Below are 21,046 nucleotides of genomic sequence, written 5' to 3'. Positions count from 1 at the left end.
TTCATTGTGGATGTTAAAGCCAACAAGCACCAGATCAAACAGGCTGTGAAGAAGCTCTATGACATTGATGTGGCCAAGGTCAACACCCTGATTCGGCCTGATGGAGAGAAGAAGGCATATGTTCGACTGGCTCCTGATTACGATGCTTTGGTTGTTGCCAACAAAATTGGGATCATCTAAACTGAGTCCAGCTGGCTAATTCTAAATATATATGTATATCTTTTCACCGTTAAAAAAAAAAAAAAAAAAAGGGGGTTCCAATTTCTCCATATCCTTGCCAATACCTGTTTTATTTTTTTGATAATAGCCATCTTAATGGGTATGTGAAGTGATATGTCATTGTGGTTTTAATTTGTATTTTCCTAATGATTAGTGATGTTGGGTGTCTTTTCATGTGCTTATTGGCCATTTGTATATTTCCTTTAGAGAATTGTTTGTTCAAGTCCTGTGCCCATTTTTAAATTGGGTTGCTTGGTTTTTTTGTTTGAATTTCAGGAGTTCTTAATATTCTGGATGCTAACCCTCTTACCAGATGCATGATTTGCAAATATTTTCTCCTGTTCTGTAGGTTGCCTTTTCTTTGTGTTGATAATACCATTTGATGCACAAAAGCATTTAATTTTGATGTTTAATCTATTTTTTCTTTTATTGCCTATGCTTTTGGTGACAGTATTACATTTTTGAAGTGCTATACTTTAGGTGTGTTTAAATTTAGAGTGGGAGGGCATTTGTAATTTTATCTTTGTGGTATTATAATCATTTCTTACTATATTATTTGTTTAGTTCCTGAGTGTAGGTAGCAAGGGCTACCACATGATTTGGATTTTATTTGAATCCTGAGTTTCACAGAGCAAGTAGTGAGTTTAGTTACTTACTGAGGTATTTAAATAAAGGTGTATCCAAATGTATTCAGTTGGTTAAATTGGGATAGTGTTTAATGTGTTTGCTAAACATATTTAACATCTTTCTACTACTGAATTTATAAGCTTAAAATCAACATATATAATACCTTATACTGAGTTATTGAGCTTAAAAACAAATAGATGTTTGGATGCCATCTTTTAAATCAGAGTTTTAAATTCTGTATTGTTTGAGTAACTTTAAAAACAAACAAACAAGGCCGGGCGCGGTGGCTCAAGCCTGTAATCCCAGCACTTTGGGAGGCCAAGGCGGGTGGATCACGAGGTCAAGAGATCGAGACCATCATGGTCAACATGATGAAACCCCGTCTCTACTAAAAATACAAAAATTAGCTGGGCATGGTGGCGCGTGCCTGTAATCCCAGCTACTCAGGAGGCTGAGGCAGGAGAATTGCCTGAACCCAGGAGGCGGAGGTTGTGGTGAGCCGAGATCGCGCCATTGCACTCCAGCCTGGGTAACAAGAGCGAAACTCCGTCTCAAAAAAAAAAAAAAAAAACAAAAAACAAAAAAAAAACCCTCTAGGACCTGTTATTTCTGATGTCGTAGCTTAGCTTCAATTTCCATTTCTGCATTACAAAACAATTTTATTTTACCTATCTCAAAATGACTTTTCTAATCTAAGCAACTCTGTTAATAACCTACCAGACTTAATCATTTGGCTAGGATATGTTTGGTGAAATTGCAGCTGTCATTTGATTATATCTTTATTTTTGTTTTGACAGGTCACCCAGTTGACAGGTTTCTCAGATCCTGTGTATGCAGAAGCTTACGTTCATGTCAACCAATACGATATTGTCCTGGATGTACTTGTTGTGAACCAAACCAGTGATACTTTGCAGAATTGCACATTAGAATTAGCTACACTAGGTGAGGAAATTTACCATTAAGGAAAGATGTCACATAGTACATCCTTATGACAGATTAAGGGAGGTGCACAGGTTTCAGTATAAAAATTCTTTCTTGAACCTTTATTGACATTTTGAACCAAGGCGTAGTTTTTCATTACCATTTAGTTTCCTTCAACTCCAGTTTTTTGAACCTCTGTCATACTGACTTTCTTATGCTCTTGGCACATTCAAATGGATTCATTTAATAAGCTTAATCTAGTGAATGTCAGTCTTTCTAGACATAATTAGAGCTATTTAAGTCACAGATTGAGCAGGTGGCTCACTTAAATTTCTGATTGCCTCATTACAGAACTAAGTATTTTCTGAATGTATAACTATTAGATACCACATGTGACCAAAGTAATAAATCATACCACATTTAGCAACATGAGATATATATTTTTTTCTTAATAAAGACATATGAATCAGACTGCCCACTTTCACATCTGGTTGTGAGGTTGGAAAATGTAAATTATATATGGGAACAGTGCAGTGCCTCCATCAAATTTCATATGGCTTATGCAAGAGTTAAGGAACTTCAAGACATCAAGGGGAAAACAAGAAACTGTTAAGCTGCATACATTTTAAGGTTTTATGGGGGTGTGTGTGTGTGTGTGTGTAGAAAAAAAATACATCTCATGTTGCTAAATGTGATACATGTATATATATTTTAACCGTATCCAAACTCTTTCTTTCAGGGGATCTGAAACTTGTAGAAAAGCCATCTCCTTTGACTCTTGCTCCTCATGATTTCGCAAATATTAAAGCCAACGTCAAAGTAGCATCAACAGAAAATGGAATAATTTTTGGTAATATAGGTAAGGTGCTGTTTCATGGCATGTAATGTGTGAATATTTTTACTAAAGAATTTCTATAGTGACTAGCTGCGGACATTGTATGAGGAGAGGATCTAAATCCATTTATTCTTAATTTATGAGGCACTCTCTATGGTACCAGGCATTGTAGTATGTTCTGGATGTACAGAAATGAACCAGATAGGGTCACTGTCCTCAAGAAACTGTCAGGCAAAAGGAGATGGGTAAGGAAATATATAATTATAGTCCAATGTGATACAGGATGGTTTATTTACTATATGCTTTGAGGTTAAGAAAAAAAATGCTAACGGCGTGGAAGGCTTTATAAAGGAAGATGGTATGTTATCAAAGGATAATATTTGACCTGAGTCATTTGTTGCTAGGCACAAAAGGGTATTTCAGACCTAGGGATTAGCTTATATAGAGTCATTCAGTCAATAAGCTTATTTTGTTGCAATTTCTGTCATAAGGATAGGGCCACCATGGTGAGGAAAAAATGATAGATTGTGTTTGAGTAAGGGAAAGCAGTTATATAAAATAGATATGTGCAATAAGTAATGGTAAGTGCTGTGGGGGGAAAAAAAAAAAGCCTGTACTAAGTAAGATAGGAATTCGTAAAGGGATTTGGTCAGTTGTCAGAATGTTGGGGGATTGGGGAAAAAGGTTAGAAAAGATTTCATGGAGGAGCTAGTGCTCAGTAGAACACTATACATGGGCAAGGATGCAGTTAGAACAAATGTAAGTGATTTGATATACTTGGAGTTTAGAATGGGTTGGAGAATGACGGCAAGAAAAAAATGAAATTAGGAAGGTTAGCAGGATAACTAACCTTCCTATTTTATTTGTCATGCTAAGGATTTCAGACTTTATCATTGAGCAATTATAAATGAGTGGCTTATAACATTATATCTTTCTGTGATAGTACTATAGAAGATTGATTGGAAGAGGCAGGAAGATTAACTGGTAGACTATTACAGAAGCCCAAATGAGAGATGCTAGAGGACTTGAGCCAACCCAGTAGTGGAATGGAGAGAAGGATGAATATTTTGTTAAGGGTATGGTTAGTGGTGGAAGTGGCTAGAGTAACCCTCAGATTTCAAGATTGAGTTTTTTGGGTTGTTTATGTTATTACCAAAACAGGATGTACAGGAGAGAAGAACAAACTTTAGAAAGACATAATAGGTTAAATTTTGAGCAGGTTCAGTATTAGAGTGTCTAAAGATATTCAAGGACAGTTTGATGTGAGTGTGGGACTCGAACAAGAGGTCTAAACTAGAGATAGACCAGGCGCAGTGACTCATATCTGTAATCTCAGCACTTTGGGAGACTGGGGTGGGTGGATTATCTGAGGTTATGAGTTCAAGACCAGCCTGGCCAACATGGCAAAACCCTGTCTCTACTAAAAATACAAAATTAGTTGGGCATGGTGGCGCACACCTGTAGTCCCAGCTACTTGGGAGACTGAGGCAGGTGAATAGCTTGAACCAGGAGGTGGAAGTTGCAGCGAGCTGAGATTGCATCATTGCACTCCAGCCTGGGCGACAGCAAGGCTCTGTCTCATTGTTTAAAAGCCACAGAAATAGGAGAAATCACCCACAGAGGGCATAAAGACTAAAAAGAGGGGAGATATGAAAACAGAATCCAAGCAAACAATACTGAAAGCTTGGTCAGAGGAAAAAGAGCCTACAAAGGTATCTGAAGTATGGTTAGAAAAGTAAGGAAAAACCTTCAGGAAGTATTTGAAGCTGCACAGGATCAAATAACTAGTTATTAAAGTCTGAAAGAGAGGTCTTTTGGATTTGGCTATTAGGGATTTAAAAACATTTATTGTGGGACATCTTGGGCATTGGCGGTAGGTTGAAGACTAAATAGAAGATGAAGAAATAAAGGTAGTGTAGACTATTCTGAGTGTAGGAACTTGGCTTTAATTAGGAATAGGAAAGGGTAGTACCAAGAACAGAAGGCAAGAATGAGTGAGGATTTATTTTTTGAAGATAAGGACAACCTTGAGTATATTTATAGACTATAATGGAAGAAAGTTGGTAGAGAATGGGAAGGTAAAGATGTAAGAATGAAAGAGATAATGATTGGAATGGGGTCCTGGACCAAAGCAGGGATCACAGATGGCAGAAAGTATTAATCTTGAAGAAAAGAGGCAGTACTTCTCTGATAACGTATGAGAGGGAAGGATGTGAAAGTTGATTCAGAGAGAGATTTGTTTTTAGATGTGGGGCTGAAAATTAAAGGAGCCTCTTGGTAGCCTCAGTTTTCTCTGAAAGTAGAAATGTGGAGGAATGTCAAGAAAAGAGCCTGGAAAGAGAAATGCAGGCTCCAATCAGATTATAACTCTCTACTGTGGAAGAGATGGTCATAGAAGCAAATATGGTCATAGATACACTATAGCCAGCCCTCTGTATCCATGAGTTCCACATCCATGGATTCAATCAGCCACGAACTGAAAATATTTAAGAAAAAAAAATGATGATTATGTCTATACTGAACATATAGAGATTTTTTTCTTGTCATTATATCCTAAACAATACAGTATAACTATTTACATAGCATTTATGTTGTATTAGGTACTGTAATTAAGCTGGTGAATGATTTAAAATATGTGAGAAGATATGTATAGGTTATGTAAATACTGTGCCATTTAATATCAGGGACTTGAGCATCTACAGATTTTTGTATACATAGGGGGTCCTGGAAGCAATTCCCCATTAATACTGAGGGATGACTAATCTTGTATCATTAAGTAGTGTGGGTCAGCAATATTTATTCAAAAATATTAGTTAAGCATCTTCTATGGGAACATCGTCTACTTGTATATCCACTGCAGTGCCTAGTACGCTGCAACTGCCTTGTAAGTACTCACTGAATTGAATTATTGGTTTAACAACAAAAAATAAATTCTGTCCCCACCACTTATCAGTTGTGTGATCTGGAACAACTTATTTAAAACTCTCCGTGCTTTCATTTCTTCATGTGTAAGATGGAAGATAATAATACTATAAGATAGAATTGATGGGAGAATTAAGTAACATTTGTAAAGCATGTAGAATAGAGCTCTGTACATAGTATTATATAAACAATCTTATTGTTAATATTGTAGTTGTTTGGATATTTGGATATTAAAATTTTTAAAACTGAAGCTTCCCCAGTTATTGTGAATCTTTTTGTATATATAATTGCAGTTTATGATGTCTCTGGAGCAGCAAGTGACAGAAATTGTGTGGTCCTCAGTGATATTCACATTGACATCATGGACTATATCCAGCCTGCAACTTGCACTGATGCAGAATTCCGTCAGATGTGGGCCGAATTTGAATGGGAAAACAAAGTTAGTCTTTGGGAGATTTTCTCATACTCCTTTATCTTTCTTCCTTTTGCCCGATATTGAGAAGTTTGCTAATAAAATTAATCTCGCTAAAAAGTATCTGACATGAAAAGCAAGTAGTCTTTAAGTATTTATTCTTGCAAATTAGCCTTAACTAGAAATCATGTAAGTAGTTTGGTAATTTGCTGTTATAAATTGATTAGAGTAGCAGTTCTATAGCTAATCTGATAGGTCTGGACATTATGGATGATATTCCACACCTTCTATGTATGACTAAAAGTTAACCATTTAATCTAGTGTCTGAAAAAGGCTTTACAAAGTTCATGGTCTGTTGAGGAACTTTGGCCCTTTAAGCCTTGACTTTTATTAGAAATACTCTTTATGAGGCTAGGTGCGGTAGTTCATGCTTGTAATCCCAGCACTTTGGGGCGCTGAGGCAGGCAGATTGCTCATACTCAGAGTTCTAGACCAGCCTGAGCAACATGGTGAAACTCCATCTCTACAAAAAAAAATTACAAAAATTAGCCCAGTGTGGTGGTGCATGCCTGTAGTCCCAGCTACTCTGGAGACTGAGGTGGGAGGATCACTTGAACCTGAGAGGTCGAGGCTGCAGTGAGCTGAAATCAAACTACTGCACTCCAGCCTGGGTGACAGAATGAGACATTGTCTCAAAAAAGAAGAAATAATCTATATGCTTCATATTGAATCTCTGAAGTTATCTTTATTGGGAAGTACTGATGCCAACCTGCAGCTTATTGGATTTTATAGATGTTATTTAGTTTCTTGGTGTCTACTCTTTCCAACCTAAACAGTAGGAACAAGTTTTTAATATGACATACCAGTAATTCACAGCTTTCTCACTATAAGATTTATGATCTCCTTGACTTTTTTTTTCCCCTCTCTACAGGTGACAGTTAACACCAATATGATTGATTTAAATGACTACTTACAGCACATATTAAAGTCAACCAATATGAAATGCCTGACACCAGAGAAGGTAAAATTTGACTAGGAAATTCTTAAATCTGATGGAATTACATAGTAGTTTCCTGGCCCTCCTGTATTTCCTCTAGTATATTTTCTGTTATTCAGCATGAAAAAAGCAGTGCCATTCATAGGATGTTTGAATCTGCTTACCTCTTTCTATTGGAATATAGTATCCTACTTGTTCCTAGTGCAGTGACTCAACTAAATAGTCAGATTAGTTTTTTTGTTTTCTTGTCAATCTTCTCCCTTATTCAGCTAGAGGCACATTCTAAAATAGTTGATTCCAGGTGTGGTGGCTCATGCCTGTAATCCTAGCACTTTGGGAGGCTGAGATGGGCGGTCACCTGAGGTCAGGAGTTTGAGACCAGCCTGGCCAATATGGCGAAACCCCATCTCTACTAAAAATATAAAAATTAGCCGGGCATGGTGACTTGTGCTTGTAATCCCAGGTACTCAGGAGGCTGAGGTGGGAGGATCACTTAAGGTCAGGAGTTTAAGATCAGCTTGACCAACATGGTGAAACCTCGTCTCTACTAAAAATAAAAAATTAGTGTGGTGGCATATGCCTGTAATCCCAGCTACTTGGGAGGCTGAGGCAGGAGAATTGCTTGACCTGGGAGGTGGAGGTTGCAGTGAGCTGAGAATGTGCCACTGCACTCCAGCTTCAGCTTGGGCAACAGAGCGAGACTCTGTCTCAAATAAAAAAAAAAAAATCACCTATGCTGTTTGGTTTTTCCTATATGTAGGTATCTAGTAAAGTAATGAATTTATCACAAATTTTTTCCAGGCCCTTTCTGGTTACTGTGGCTTTATGGCAGCCAACCTTTATGCTCGTTCCATATTTGGTGAAGATGCACTTGCAAATGTCAGCATTGAGAAGCCAATTCACCAGGGACCAGATGCTGCTGTTACTGGCCACATAAGAATTCGTGCAAAGAGTCAGGTAACGATTCCTGTTTTTGAGAGTACGTATCTCTGGACAGAACAAAAGGAGGAGGAATTTATGACTTTCTTATTTCTATATGTAATATCTTTTTAGCATTAGATGCTTATACATATATAATAATAGTATGCTGTAAAGTATAACCTTTCTCATTAAAATTTCTCACCTTTTGGGCCCCTCATTCTGGGATATTTGCCTAAAACCAGATTGACTTCTGTGGAGTGTTTGTGAAATGGGTTCTCTAGAATTTTTTGAAAGCCAAGGTATAAATCTAGTGACTTATTAGCTGGGCATGGTAGCACATGCCTGTAGTCCCAGCTACTCAGGAGGCTGAAACAGTGGAATCACTTGAACCTGGGAGGTGGAGGTTGCAGTGAGCCAGGATCATGCCATTGCACTCTGGCCTGGGTAACAGAGCAAGACTTCATCTCAAAAAAAAAAAAAAAAATCTAGTGACTACTTGAAAATCTAGCACTAAAAAGTAATTAACCCAGTAAAAGTAATTAACCCATTATCAACAATAAATCAAACGCTAGTATGCCTTTGATTTATTGTTGATAATGGGGTCATTGAATGGGGGCTTTATATGGAATAACCTACTGATTATATGTAGTTTAAATAAATATAAATATCTTCATTCTTCTTTACAGGGAATGGCGTTAAGTCTTGGAGATAAAATCAACTTGTCACAGAAGAAAACTAGTATATAAAAATAAACAAAAAGTTCTTGAAGCTTTACAGTTAAAATTTAGGTATGGGCTTACTGGACTCCAACATCTTTTGTACTCTTTCATGCTTATGTGTTATATAGAATCTGAGTTCATGCTGAATGCCTTCCAGCCAATAATTTATAGCCTTTCCCTTAAATCAAGATTGAGTTTAAAATTATAGTTTGTCTTTTGTCTTAACCGTTCTGAATGCTCTCCTCAAAGTATATAATGTTTCTCTCATGTACCAAGACCCTTTTCACAGTACAATAAACAGATCTATTCATAAATGTTTGTTATTTTATAAATAAATGATTACATAATTTTAGTTATGTAGCAATGGATTTCTTTTAGTTGGGTTATAAATTTCTATTATAAATTTAAATTGCTGAGTTGTGAATTTATACAGCTCATATTAAGAGAATTTACAAATTCAATGAAATAAAATAAGGTAGGCCTTGATTCACTTGATTGTTTTTTACTTATTTAATATTCCAGCATTGCTATCTCTAAAAATGCATTATCATGTTTTGAAGGGATTTTCTCCCAAATTTAGCTCCAGGGAGAAAGTATCAAAATAACTTGAGAAAACAGATCGCTCTTCAGTTTAAAGAAGTATTATGTACCCTGACTGAAATAGATACACTTGAATCATAATGAAGAGCAGATAATCCAAAATAGATTTTTAAATCATTCACATTTAGTTTGGGGTGTTCTAGGTTTGTTAGGAATTAAATTGGTTCTAACCAATTACTGAAGCTGGTACTGGGAGGATTCAACTATAGAGGATTCAAAAAGCTGTCTTTTTCTCTATCGCCTCTGTGCCTTACTCACTCCTCCCCTTTTTTTCACTTTACACTGGGGCTGGGTACCATCACACTGCAGTATAATTCCAAATGCTTCTCCAAGTTAAGCTTCCCAGAGTCTGATTGTGCTGTCCATTTTGCCTTTACGTTCACTGAGGATGACTGAGATAGTCTGATTTTTTTTAGCAAAGTCTAAACTTAGACTATTATTTGTCTACCAGCTAGGCTTTAGGCTGCATTTCCTATGAGTCTATAGATAAGGTCTGTGAAAGACTGAAAGCAGCGTCTCCTATTTCAGTAATAATGAAATGATTTATTTGGCGTTCAAGGAGATTGATACCTTGTATGTGGAGCCACTTGCTTTAAAATAAAAAAACCCGGAAGATTACAGGGCATTTGACATTCCATAGCACTGAGATCTTAGAACAAAGCCGGGGCTTATCAAATGGGAAAGATACTGGGAATGCAGAGAAGGGATGTTGATTCAAAGGTAGAGATTTGCAGTGAGAGCAAAGGAGCCAGTGCAACTTTGTTTGGATTAGATCATTTCCCAAACTGTTCTACTGAACATTAGTTTCCTTAGATGTCATTAGATATTCTGAGGGAAAAAGTAGTTCCATAGTCAAGTAAGTTGGGAAAAGCTTCATACTGTCCTGCACCAGGGATTCATGGTGCACATTAGCATACCAGAGATTCTGAGAGGAAAGCAGACTAGTTTGGTTTAACCTAATATATTCTAATCTTACTTTACCAGGGAATCCTTTTTCCATGACCTATTGACAATATGTGGGACAGGAAAAGTGACTTAGCCTGTTAATGATATTAGTTTTGTAATCACAGTCAACCAGTATCCCATTTCAAATCTGAAGGATTATGCATGTGTACATCCTAGAATATATCTCTGTTGATATTCTTAGAAAGTTGACATATTGAGGCCATTTTTGTTGGAATCAGATTTCCTCACATTGCCATTTTCTTAAATTCATAAATAAGGAGAACAAAGAGAAGTTAACACAGTTATCACATACATTAAACTGTTTACTTCATTAGCATTTCATTAGCTTTGTGCATGTAATAAATGTGAACTGAATTGGATAGCAGTACATTGTTTACAGAAACTGTTTACACTATGCCCTATTATTATAGAATATAATATACATTCAAGGGTAGTAGCTGTTCACATTATAAGATACCATATAATTAGGACCATGATGTCTGGTAAGAGAATAAAGATTATTCAATACCAAATGAAAGTTTAATATATTAATATATTGAATGTGGATAAACCCGTAAAGCTTGCAAGATAATTAAATGGCTTGCATTGCACTAATGTCAGAACACTAGAGGGAGATCTATGCAGTAATTTTCATTTTGCAATTAGAAGTGATTTGCACTTTAAGTTGTTTTGTAAGAAGAAAAAGGGCCAAGTGTGGTGGCTCGTGCCTGTAATCCCAACACTTTGGGAGGCCAAGGCTGGAAGATAGATTGAGGCCAGGAATTCAAAACCAGTCTGGGCGACATAATGCGACCCTGTCTGTACAAAGAAAATTTACAAATTAGCCTGGCACAGGCACAGCCTGTATTCCCAGGCTGAAGCAGCAGGAATTCTTGGGACCAGGAATTCAAGGCTGCAATGAGCTATGATTGTGCCACTGCAGTCCATCCTGGGTGACAAGGTGAGACACCCTGTCTTTTAAATAAATTAAAAAAAAAAAAAGTCTGGGCATGGTGGTTTATTCCTGTAATCCCAATCCTTTGGGAGGCTAAGGTGGGAGGATCACTTGAGCCCAGGAGTTCAAGACCAGACTGGGCAACAAAGAGATCTCCCATCTCAAAAAAAAATTTTTTTAAAGAAAAAGCAAGATTATTTTTCCTTTTCTTAAAAAAATTTTTTGAGACAGGGTCTGGCAGTGGCGCAATTGCAGCTCACCGCAACCTCCACCAACCAGGCTCAGGCGATCCTCCCACCTCATTCTCCTGAGTAGCTGGGACCACAGCCACATGCCCCCAAGCCCAGTTAATTTTTGTATTTTTTGTAGAGACTGAGTTTTGCCATATTGCCCAGGTGGGTCGCGAACTCTGAGCTCAAGCAGTCCACCCACATTGGCCCCCAAAGTACTGGGATTACAGGCTTGAGCCACTGCACCTGGCTATTTTTCAATTAGCAAGGTAATTCATAAATAAGGAGAATAAAGAGAAGGAAGCTAATATAGTTGGCAGATACATAAAGCTGTTTACTTACCTTACTAATAGAAAACCTGCTTTTTCTTATTTTAAAAAAAAACTTCAGGTCAGGCACAATGGCTCACACCTGTAATCCCAACACTTTGGGAGGCTGAGGCAGGCAGATGGCTTGAGCCTGAGGGCTCAAAAATTAGCCAGGTGTGGTGGCATGCATCTGTAGTCCCTGCTACTCAGGAAGCTGAGGTGGGAGGACCAATAAGGCCTAGGAGGTCAAGGCTGTAGTGAGCTGTAATCACCCCGCTGCATTCTAGCCTAGGCCACAGAGTGAGACCCTGTCTCAGAAAAAAAAAAAATAAAAAGAACAAAGATGAGGGGTTTTATTGTTTTGATACTATCACTTGTTGAACATCTTAACTCTTTCGACCAAAAAAAAAAAAAAAGCCAAGATTGATAGTGATATTTTGCCACCTGTCAGAAACTTTTCTACTTAAGTGAGAAATAACATGGGAGACAAACTCATTTTAGGGGCATCAGAAAGGTAAGAGAACCAAAATACAGTATCTTTACAAATTCAATATCAAAGGTGAAATATTTGTGCTATGTATTGGGTAAAGTGAGTATTTTTATTTGTGAACTGTTCCTTCCACATTGATGAGTGTTCTAATCAATTAGCTAGTAATGTATAGCCTTTCTCTTAAGATTGACTTTAAATTATAGTTTATCTTTTAACAGTTCTGAATGCTGTCCTCAAAACAGGGTTAGGGATACCGGCGCCCTGCCTTACTTTCCTCTCCCAGATTCTTAGTACGCCGTCAATGTCACCCAACTCCATTCTCTACTTCCAGGACCTCAGGAGCCTACAGAAATAACCAGGTATGATACAGAAGCTCAGTTTAGAGTTAGGAAAGTATGGAATCCTATCTGCTACTTATTTGCTGTGTAGTCTCAGACAATAGCTAACTTAGTGAGTGCTTCCTTGTGCCAGGTATAACTGTGTGTGCTTTTTCCATGACATTTACAATGTTCACAATGACCCTCTAAGGCAAATAATGTTAATATTGTCATTTACAGATGATGATTACGGTCTTACAAGAGGTTAAGTCACTTATTCAAGGCTTAATAGTAAGAGACAAACTCAGATATAAAGCCAGTGTATCTGACACTAAAGCCTGTGCAACTAGTCACACATTGACACCACAGTCTAATCAATTTGTACCTCAGTTTCCTCATTTGTAAGGTGCTTTTAACATGTATTTAACAGAGGTGATATGAAAATGAAATGATATAATTTAATGAATATTTGGCACACAGTGGATGCTCATCAGTAAGTATTCATTTCATTTCACCCCATTCACCTTCCTTACCTTGTGGAGAAAACTGAACCCTGTTCTCATTATCTTTATACTTCCCTCAGAATTTAGGTCTTCATTTTATACTGTACTTGAATGCTTTTGTTTTATAACATCAGTAACTTACTTAAAAGAATCTTCATGTCTTGAGAATTATTGAGGTAATTGGCCCTTGACTTTGTAACTATTTGTTGTGTAGTTCTTTTAATAAGCTCTTGGCACTTTTACCTGTCAACTATTGTTAGCTAAACGCGATTGTCATAACCCATATTCCTCACGTGATGATAGATCATCTATGATGAACATACTGGCTTTGTTTGCTTTCAGAATGACAATCAAATGACTGGTTCTTTAAAGTTGAGCCCAGGTTACAGGAACAGTGTGATGTTTAGGGGTTACTCACTGTGATCAAGAGTCACTTCTAATAATCTGACCACTTTCTCTTTTTTTTCTCCATCTAGCAATGGCAGAATTTCTGAGAAGTCAGTCATGCAGTGACAAAAGAATGCAAGTGGGATTTGTGTCTTTTATCTAGGGCTCTGTCTATAATTATAGGATTCTGAGAAAACTTTGTATTGTATATATTTTGGAATAATTATTGTATTAGGGTCCTCTAGAGGGACAGAATAATAGGAGATAGATGGATAGACTAATAGGAGATATATAGATAGATTAGATAGATATAAAGGATATATATAGATATATATGAAGGATAGATATATAAAGATATGTATAGATATATATATGTGTGTATATATATATATATATATAAAGGGGGGTTTATTAAGTATTAACTCACACAATCACAAGGTCCCACAATAGGCTATCTGCAAGCTGAGGAGCAAGGAAAGCCAGTCTGAGTTCCAAAACTGAAGAACTTGGAGTCTAATGTTCGAGGGCAGGAAGGATCCAGCACTGAAGAAAGATGTAGGCTGGAAGGCTAGGCCAGTCTAGTCTTTTTTTGAGATGGAGTTTCACTCTTGCTGCCCAGGCTGGAGTGCCATGGCACTATCTCGGCTTACTGCAATCTCTGCCTCCTGAGTTCAAACGATTCTCTTGCCTCAGCCTCCGAGTAGCTGAGATTACACGCACCCACCACCACACCCAGCTAATTTTTTGTATTTCCAGTAGAGATGGGCTTTCACCATGTTAGCCAGGCTGGTCATGAACTCCTGACATCAGGTGATCCGCCTGCCTTGGCCTCCCAAAGTACTGGGATTACAGGCGCAAGCCACCGTGCCTGGCCTCAGAGTAGTCTTTTCACGTTCTTCTGCCTGCTTTGTATTCTAGCCACACTGGCAGCTGATTAGATGGTGCCACCCAGAGTAAGGGTGGGTCTGCCTTTCCCAGCCCACTGACTCAAATGTTAATCTCCTTTGGCAGCACCCTCACAGACACACCCAGGATCAATACTTTACATCATTCAATCAAGTTGACAGTATTAACCATCACAATTGTAAAACCAACACAATACACAAATGGAATGCAGCATGGCGAACTGAAACAGTCCTGAATCAGTTTTTCTAAATTTTTTCTCAATTCACTAAGTAGCTTTGTGAAAACAGACAGGTGTCCCTGTATGGACCTATCTCCTTATCTGTAAAATGAAATAATTTAGTTAGCTGACTTTATGAGTTTCTAGCTTAAAAATCTATACTAAAAAGCCTTGTGTTTTGTTTTTATCTTTTTAAAAATATCCTTATTGCCATAAACAAGGGCAAGAAAGCCTTGTGTTTTTACAGCTGCCTCTTCAACAAGCTCTATAAATCAACTGGGATATCTCTACCTGGATGTTACCAATGGGCACATCAAAATGAAATGGAATTTATCTTGTTCCCCTAATTTGTTCCTCTACCGTGCTCTCCGGTCATTTATTCTAGACACCCAGTAGTCATCCTTAAAACTCTTCCCTCACACCTATATCTCATCAGACACCAAGCCTCATTTTTTCCCTTCTTCAGTATTTTTCTAATCTTTCCCCACTCCCAGTGCCATTGTCCTGGTTTAGACTCTTGTCATCCTTAACATGGTCTACTACAGTAGCCTAACCATAAATTTCACATATAATTTTAAAGTTAAAGCTTATGCCTTAATATTGATCATATACAACAGTATCTATACAATTTTGGACCTGGTCAGACTCTTCCCTGCTAATACTATTTTTAAGAGGCATACTGAAAAATGAACAGTCCAAAGATTTAATAATATTTTTAATAATAAAAATGAAAAATGGTCAAGATGCTCCAAAATGAGCAATAGTGGTGTGTCTATAGTCTGTACCAGAGTACCCAGTAGATAGTAGATGTTTAATGAATATTTGTTGAGTGACCAAATGAATGATGCATACAATCATAAAGATAACTAGAGTGTGGACTAAATTACACCATGGGCATGTGCCTAGGAAATAATGTTAGGTGAGAAAAAAGACAGCACTCTCCTGCATTGTGATAATGTCTCCTACGTAAGATGAATCAGGGCCAGGGGCAGTGGTTCATGCCTGTAATCCCAGCACTTTGGTAGGCCAAGGTGGGTGGATCACCAGAGGTCAGGAGTTTGTGACCAGCCTGGCCAACATGGTGAAACCCCGTCTCTACTAAAAATACAAAAAAATTAGCTGGGCATGATGGCAGGCACCTGTAATCCCAGCTACTCTGGAGGCTGAGGCAGCAGAATAGCTTGAACCTGGGAGGTGGAGGTTGTGGTAAGCCCAGGTCGTGCCATTGCACTCCAGTCTGGGCAACAAGGCAAGACTCTGTCGCAAAAGAAAAAAAAAAAGATGAATCAGTGTATGTTGTAGATACACTGCCCATCTCTCCAAGTGAATACGAAATTGAAATATCACATCAGTCTTATCTCCAGTACATCTTGAAAACAAATGCTGTCTAACCCACCCACCCTGTTACTGGGTGTAGCTAAGATATTTTGTTGGCTGGAGTTCCTGATTCGAGCTTTTGTGATTTTTAGATCTGTGATCTTGATCTCTTGGGCTTCAAAGTAGCTGAAACCTCAGCCTTTTCTAAGCATCCTCTTGTGAGTAAACACTGCATTCCCTTATAAAAGGGTGGGGACAGACTCCTACCACATAGGACTTTATCAAACAGGATGTAGGGAAAATGCCCATCTGGCTCAAGGAGTCTGGGAAAATTACTACCGCTACTGAGCCATGCAAACCATTTCTGAAAGCCCAACAACATTAAAAAAAAAGTGAATTTAATGAATTGTAATCAAAATTTTCTCTTTTTACAAAGTTGTTTAAGGTCACACTTTTTTTTGCTGTTTTGTTTTGGTGACCCCTTGCTTTGAGTAAAGGTATGACTGCTTTCTGTTAGGCTAAGAGCATGTTTTCCATACTTTTCCTGCCAGAACACTAGTATTCCACAAATTAGACAAATGTGTTCCCACAGCTAAAGTCAGATAGCAATGATCTTTTTCCCAAGTTGGTAGAACAAATTTTGTCAATTTTATGTTTCTTCCCTATAAAGGTTTTTAACACTTTAATATCTGCTACCAAACTTTAAAAGTTCTGAGGAAGGATTATGGAAATATTAATACTTGGTTAGATGAATGTTCTTGGTCTAACAGCTTGTCTTTGTGGCCATGTGTGTTCCTTGTGGTTTTATATGGCATGAATATATTTTCAGTCAGTAAATCATTTCTTGTTTATCAAATTGAATGGAATATCTTAGTATTTCATGGTTGTAGCAAAGGACAGTTTGATTTCTAGGTGCCCCACTACTATCCTAGATGTTTGTATAAAATATAAAATTCAAATGTCCTTATATAATCCATATATAATGCCGATAGACACTATTTACCCTAATGAAATAAGCCTTTGTAATGGAAATATAAATCCAAGTTCAGGTAGCCCCCTTCAATGTAAAAGAACCCTGGAAACGCCCTGGAAGAATGCACCCTAGTTTTTGGCACTCAACCCATATACTTTTTCCCTCATTCCCCAAACTAAGATGCAACATAGGGACTTAGTACCAAGGACCCTTGGGTTCTGAGTGGTAATAACTGCTGTACATCTAGTGTTACACTATATCCGGATGTTACTAAGACTAAGATACAGTTTGGTGACTATTTTAAGGGCACAGAAACACCTAATCAGCGCACTGTTTGAATTTCTTAAAATAGAAAAATGTACCAAATGCTGTGAGAGCAAAGAAAACTGGTGGCTATCAGAGGAGAGTCAGGCATGATTTCATAAAGAGGTGACATTTGAATTAAGCCTTGAAAAGCATAAATTTGCCTGTTTAATGTCAGGTAAGGAATAGGGAAAAGGGGTGATAAAACCATTCCAGCCACAAAACAGGTGGGATAAAGTCACAGAGGTGTATGACACAGAGAGGTAGGTTGTATTCAACATAGCATTTTTAGGAGGCAATACAATTACGCTGGAGACGGTAAATTTGAACACATAAGTGACAGATTTGCCTTTTTTTTCTTTTTTTTTTTTTGAGATGGATTCTCACTCTGTCACCCAGGCTAGAGTGCAGTGGTGCAGTCTCAGCTCATTGCAACCTCCGCCTCCTGGGTTAAAGCAATTCTCCTGCCTGAAGCCTCCTAAATACCTGGGACTACAGGCACATGTCACCACGCCAAGCTAATTTTTGTACTTTGAGTAGAGACAGGGTTTCACCGTGTTAGCCAGAATGGTCTCAATCTCCTGACCTCAAGATCCACCCACCTCAGCCTTCCACAGTGTTGGGATACAGGCATGAGCCACTGCGCCCGCCTGGCCTGCTTGTTTGTTTTTTAAAACACAGAGTCTTGCTCTGTCACCCAGGCTGGAGTGCAGTGAGTGGCATAACCTTAGTTCACTGTAACCTTGAACTCCTGGGCTCAAGCAATCCTCGCACCTCAGCCTCCCAAGCAGCTAGGACTTGGGTGTATGTGCCATCACACCTAGCTAATTTAAAAATTTTTTTCTTTTTTGTAGCAATAGGGGTCTTGTTGTGTTGCCCAGGCCGGTCTTCAACATCTGGCCTCAAGTGATTCTCCTGCTGCACCCTCCCAGAGTGCTGGGATTACAGGTATGAGCCATTGAGCCCAGCTCAGATTTGCATTTGGAAAAAAACCTTTGAAGAATAGATTGGAAGTGTGGGAGACCACTTAGAAGCCAACTGTAGAAGCGAAAGTTCAGGCCGGGTGTAGTGGTTCATGCCTATAATCGTAGCATTTTGGGAGGCCAAGTTGGGGGTATTGCTTGAGCTCAGGAGTTTGAGACCAGCCTGGGCAACATAGTGAGACCCCTGTCTCTACAAAAGCTAAAATAATCAACCCAGCATGGTGGCCCAGCTACTCAGTAGACTAATCATTTAGCTATGATTGTGCCACTGCATTCCAGCCTGGGCAACAGATGGAGACCCTCTCTCTTTTTAGAAAAAAAAAGTGATTTTGACAGAACATGATGTGGAAAGTGGGACATGGAAGCAGGAGGGAGTAAGGGACAGGTAGAAGCCTTTAAGAAAAGTTACCTGTTTTCGTAAGGGAAATGCTGCTCTGAAAAATGCATAGGGATACCAAATGTGCTCTTCTTCATATGTAAAACCCTTCCTGTCTTAAGCCACTACTAAAGTGACATGAAATTTAATCAGTAAAGGTGTGTACAGCTGGGTGATGGAGTAGTTATTAATAGGGTTTGTCATGGTGATCTTTATCCACAGAACTAATACCATACTATGAAGTTGAAGGATATGAAATTGTTTCTTTTATGGGTTAAAAAAAGTCAAGTATCAGCAATTTTATGTGATTCAACCTAATAGTTTGTGAATTACTTAGTTTCTCCTATTACTTCCTGCTTCCTTTTAGGCCATCTTATTGCCTTTTTTATTTTTTTTTAAGATGAACAATATATTTCATCAAGGGGAATTCCGGGAATGCTGGAGAGGCAAGTGTGGTAAATAGAAAGTATGCAGGCTCTAGAATCAAATAAACCTGGAATTAGATTTTCCTCTGTAATTTATTAACTATGATCTTAGGTAAGTCAGTCTGTTTTAGCCTTATTTTTTTGTTCTGGAAAATGGAAATAAATAGTGCCTGCCTTGTAGGGTTATTAAATGAGAAAAGTCATGGCTTTTGTTAGTGTGTGGCATAGAAAAGATGTTGAATGAAAGTCTCAGCTGTCCCCTCTCCCTTTCATTTTTCCTACTTGCTTATTCACAAAAGGTTTGACATAAAACTCAGAGTTCTCTGCTTCCTTGTGTCCCAGAAAAACTCAGTTATGCCAGGGATTTTGATGTGTATAAGAAATATTCATGGCCGGGCGCGGTGGCTCACGCCTGTAATCCCAGCACTGTGGGAGGCCGAGGCGGGTGGATCACGAGGTCAAGAGATCGAGACCATCCTGGTCAACACGGTGAAACCCCGTCTCTACTAAAACTATAAAAAATCAGCTGGGCATGGTGGCGCGTGCCTGTAATCCCAGCTACTCAGGAGGCTGAGGCAGGAGAATTGCCTGAACCCAGGAGGCGGAGGTTGTGGTGAGCCGAGATGGCGCCATTGCACTCCAGCCTGGGTAACAAGAGCGAAACTCCGTCTCAAAAAAAAAAAGAAAAAAAAAGAAAAAAAAGAAATACTCATTTAACTTCAAGCCAAAATCTTTTAAACTAAGTGGCCATTTAAACTTTTAAATGTCATTCCATGGAATTGCTTTAGTGTACAGTTTGCATCAAGTTTTTCCAGAATGCCACAGCCTCGTCACTTTTCACATCATTCAGGAAGTTACTCATTTAGCCCAGACTTCCAATAAGCTCATACATAGAGACTGTGTCATATTCTTCTGGAAGTGTCATCACCATTTTTTAAAAATGTGATAACTGCTTTTTGAAAGGAAAAAAGACCATTGAAATTGTATGTATTTGCTTATATTCCTCACTTTGAATCCAACCCCAAAAGGTGAACACATAGTTGCTGACCCCTCACATTTCTGAATTCCAAAGGCACAACTGAATTTCTGCCTCAATTTCCCTGCTTATTTTTATTCCCTGGTGGGTTTTGATTTTACATTAATTCTCTGTTTTTAATTGAGCTCCTCCTTTGTGCAGGCACTCATGTCACAGCATGTATGTGATGAATAAGACAGACAAAATCTTTGCGCACATGTGCTTACATTCCTGTGACAACCAGCAAATAAGGTGTTGTCAGAGTGAGTAAGTCCTAGGAAGGAAATAAATTAGGCTAATGGGGTAGACATTGGCTGGTAGATGGGGAGGGTAACTAAAAAAGGTTTTCAGGGAATTAAAGTAGTTAACAAGGACCCGAGTTGCTCTGGCCACCAACTCCCCTCGAGGGTTGGATTCTGGTATCTAGCCACTGCCTAGGACTGCCCCTTAAACCCAAAGTATCCATCCAGATGTCTGATATGACTGCTATCCTGACTTCATCCCCATTTTGTGGAACCTGGCGGCCTTGTGCTGTCTGCTTGAATTTGCCCCTGGCTGAAATCAAGCCTTGATTCTCCACTAAATGATGGCCTTTTTAAACTTAAAAATTAGTAACTACTAACTAGTGTCTGTTCAATGAAAATAGAAAATGAAGAAAGGCAAAAATAAAATATCAGAGATAAATACTGAATACTTATACGATTTCAGGTGTATTTTATTCTTTTTTTTTTTGAAACAGAGTCTTGCTATGTTGCCCAGGCTGGAAAGCAGTGGTGTAATCTCAGCTCACTGCAACCTCCACCTCCCAGGTTCAAGTGATTCTCCTGCCTCAGCCTCCCAAGTAGCTGGGATTACAGGCGTGCACCACCACATCGAGCAAATTTTTGTATTTTTATCAGAGACAGGGTTTCACCATGTTGCCCATGCTGGCCTCAAACTCCTGGCCTCAAGTGATCCACCCACCTCAGCCTCCCAAAATGCTGGGATTAAAGGCATGAGCCACCATGCCCGGCCTATATATATATTTTTTTAATCAAAGTATGATCATAATATGACCTTTTTATTCAACCATATAAACCAGTTTCTGTTTCAATAAGTCAATATCTGCTTCCATATTACTTTATTTTTATTTATTTATTTTTTTTTGAGACGGAGTTTCGCTCTTGTTGCCCAGGCTGGAGTGCAATGGCGCGATCTCGGCTCACCGCAACCTCTGCCTCCTG

The 21,046-nt window shown here is 38.5% G+C and overlaps 1 protein-coding gene across 1 annotated transcript in view; it reads left to right on the top strand.

Moving 5' to 3' along the window:
• COPB1 (COPI coat complex subunit beta 1) overlaps positions 1-8,925 on the top strand; it is a 47,154-nt gene extending 38,229 nt beyond the window's left edge. The window contains exons 16-21 of the mRNA XM_017525603.2: positions 1,644-1,788; positions 2,507-2,626; positions 5,818-5,963; positions 6,868-6,957; positions 7,735-7,890; positions 8,541-8,925. Of these exons, the coding sequence (XP_017381092.2) occupies positions 1,644-1,788; positions 2,507-2,626; positions 5,818-5,963; positions 6,868-6,957; positions 7,735-7,890; positions 8,541-8,600 (717 nt within the window). The 3' untranslated portion in view covers positions 8,601-8,925. The remainder of the gene's footprint in view (positions 1-1,643; positions 1,789-2,506; positions 2,627-5,817; positions 5,964-6,867; positions 6,958-7,734; positions 7,891-8,540) is intronic.
• The last annotated feature ends 12,121 nt before the right edge of the window (positions 8,926-21,046 follow it).

This window comes from Cebus imitator, unplaced genomic scaffold, assembly GCF_001604975.1.
Source record: "Cebus imitator isolate Cc_AM_T3 unplaced genomic scaffold, Cebus_imitator-1.0 Scaffold39, whole genome shotgun sequence".
Classification (NCBI taxonomy): domain Eukaryota; kingdom Metazoa; phylum Chordata; class Mammalia; order Primates; family Cebidae; genus Cebus; species Cebus imitator.
This window is presented reverse-complemented; position numbering and strand designations above follow the sequence as displayed.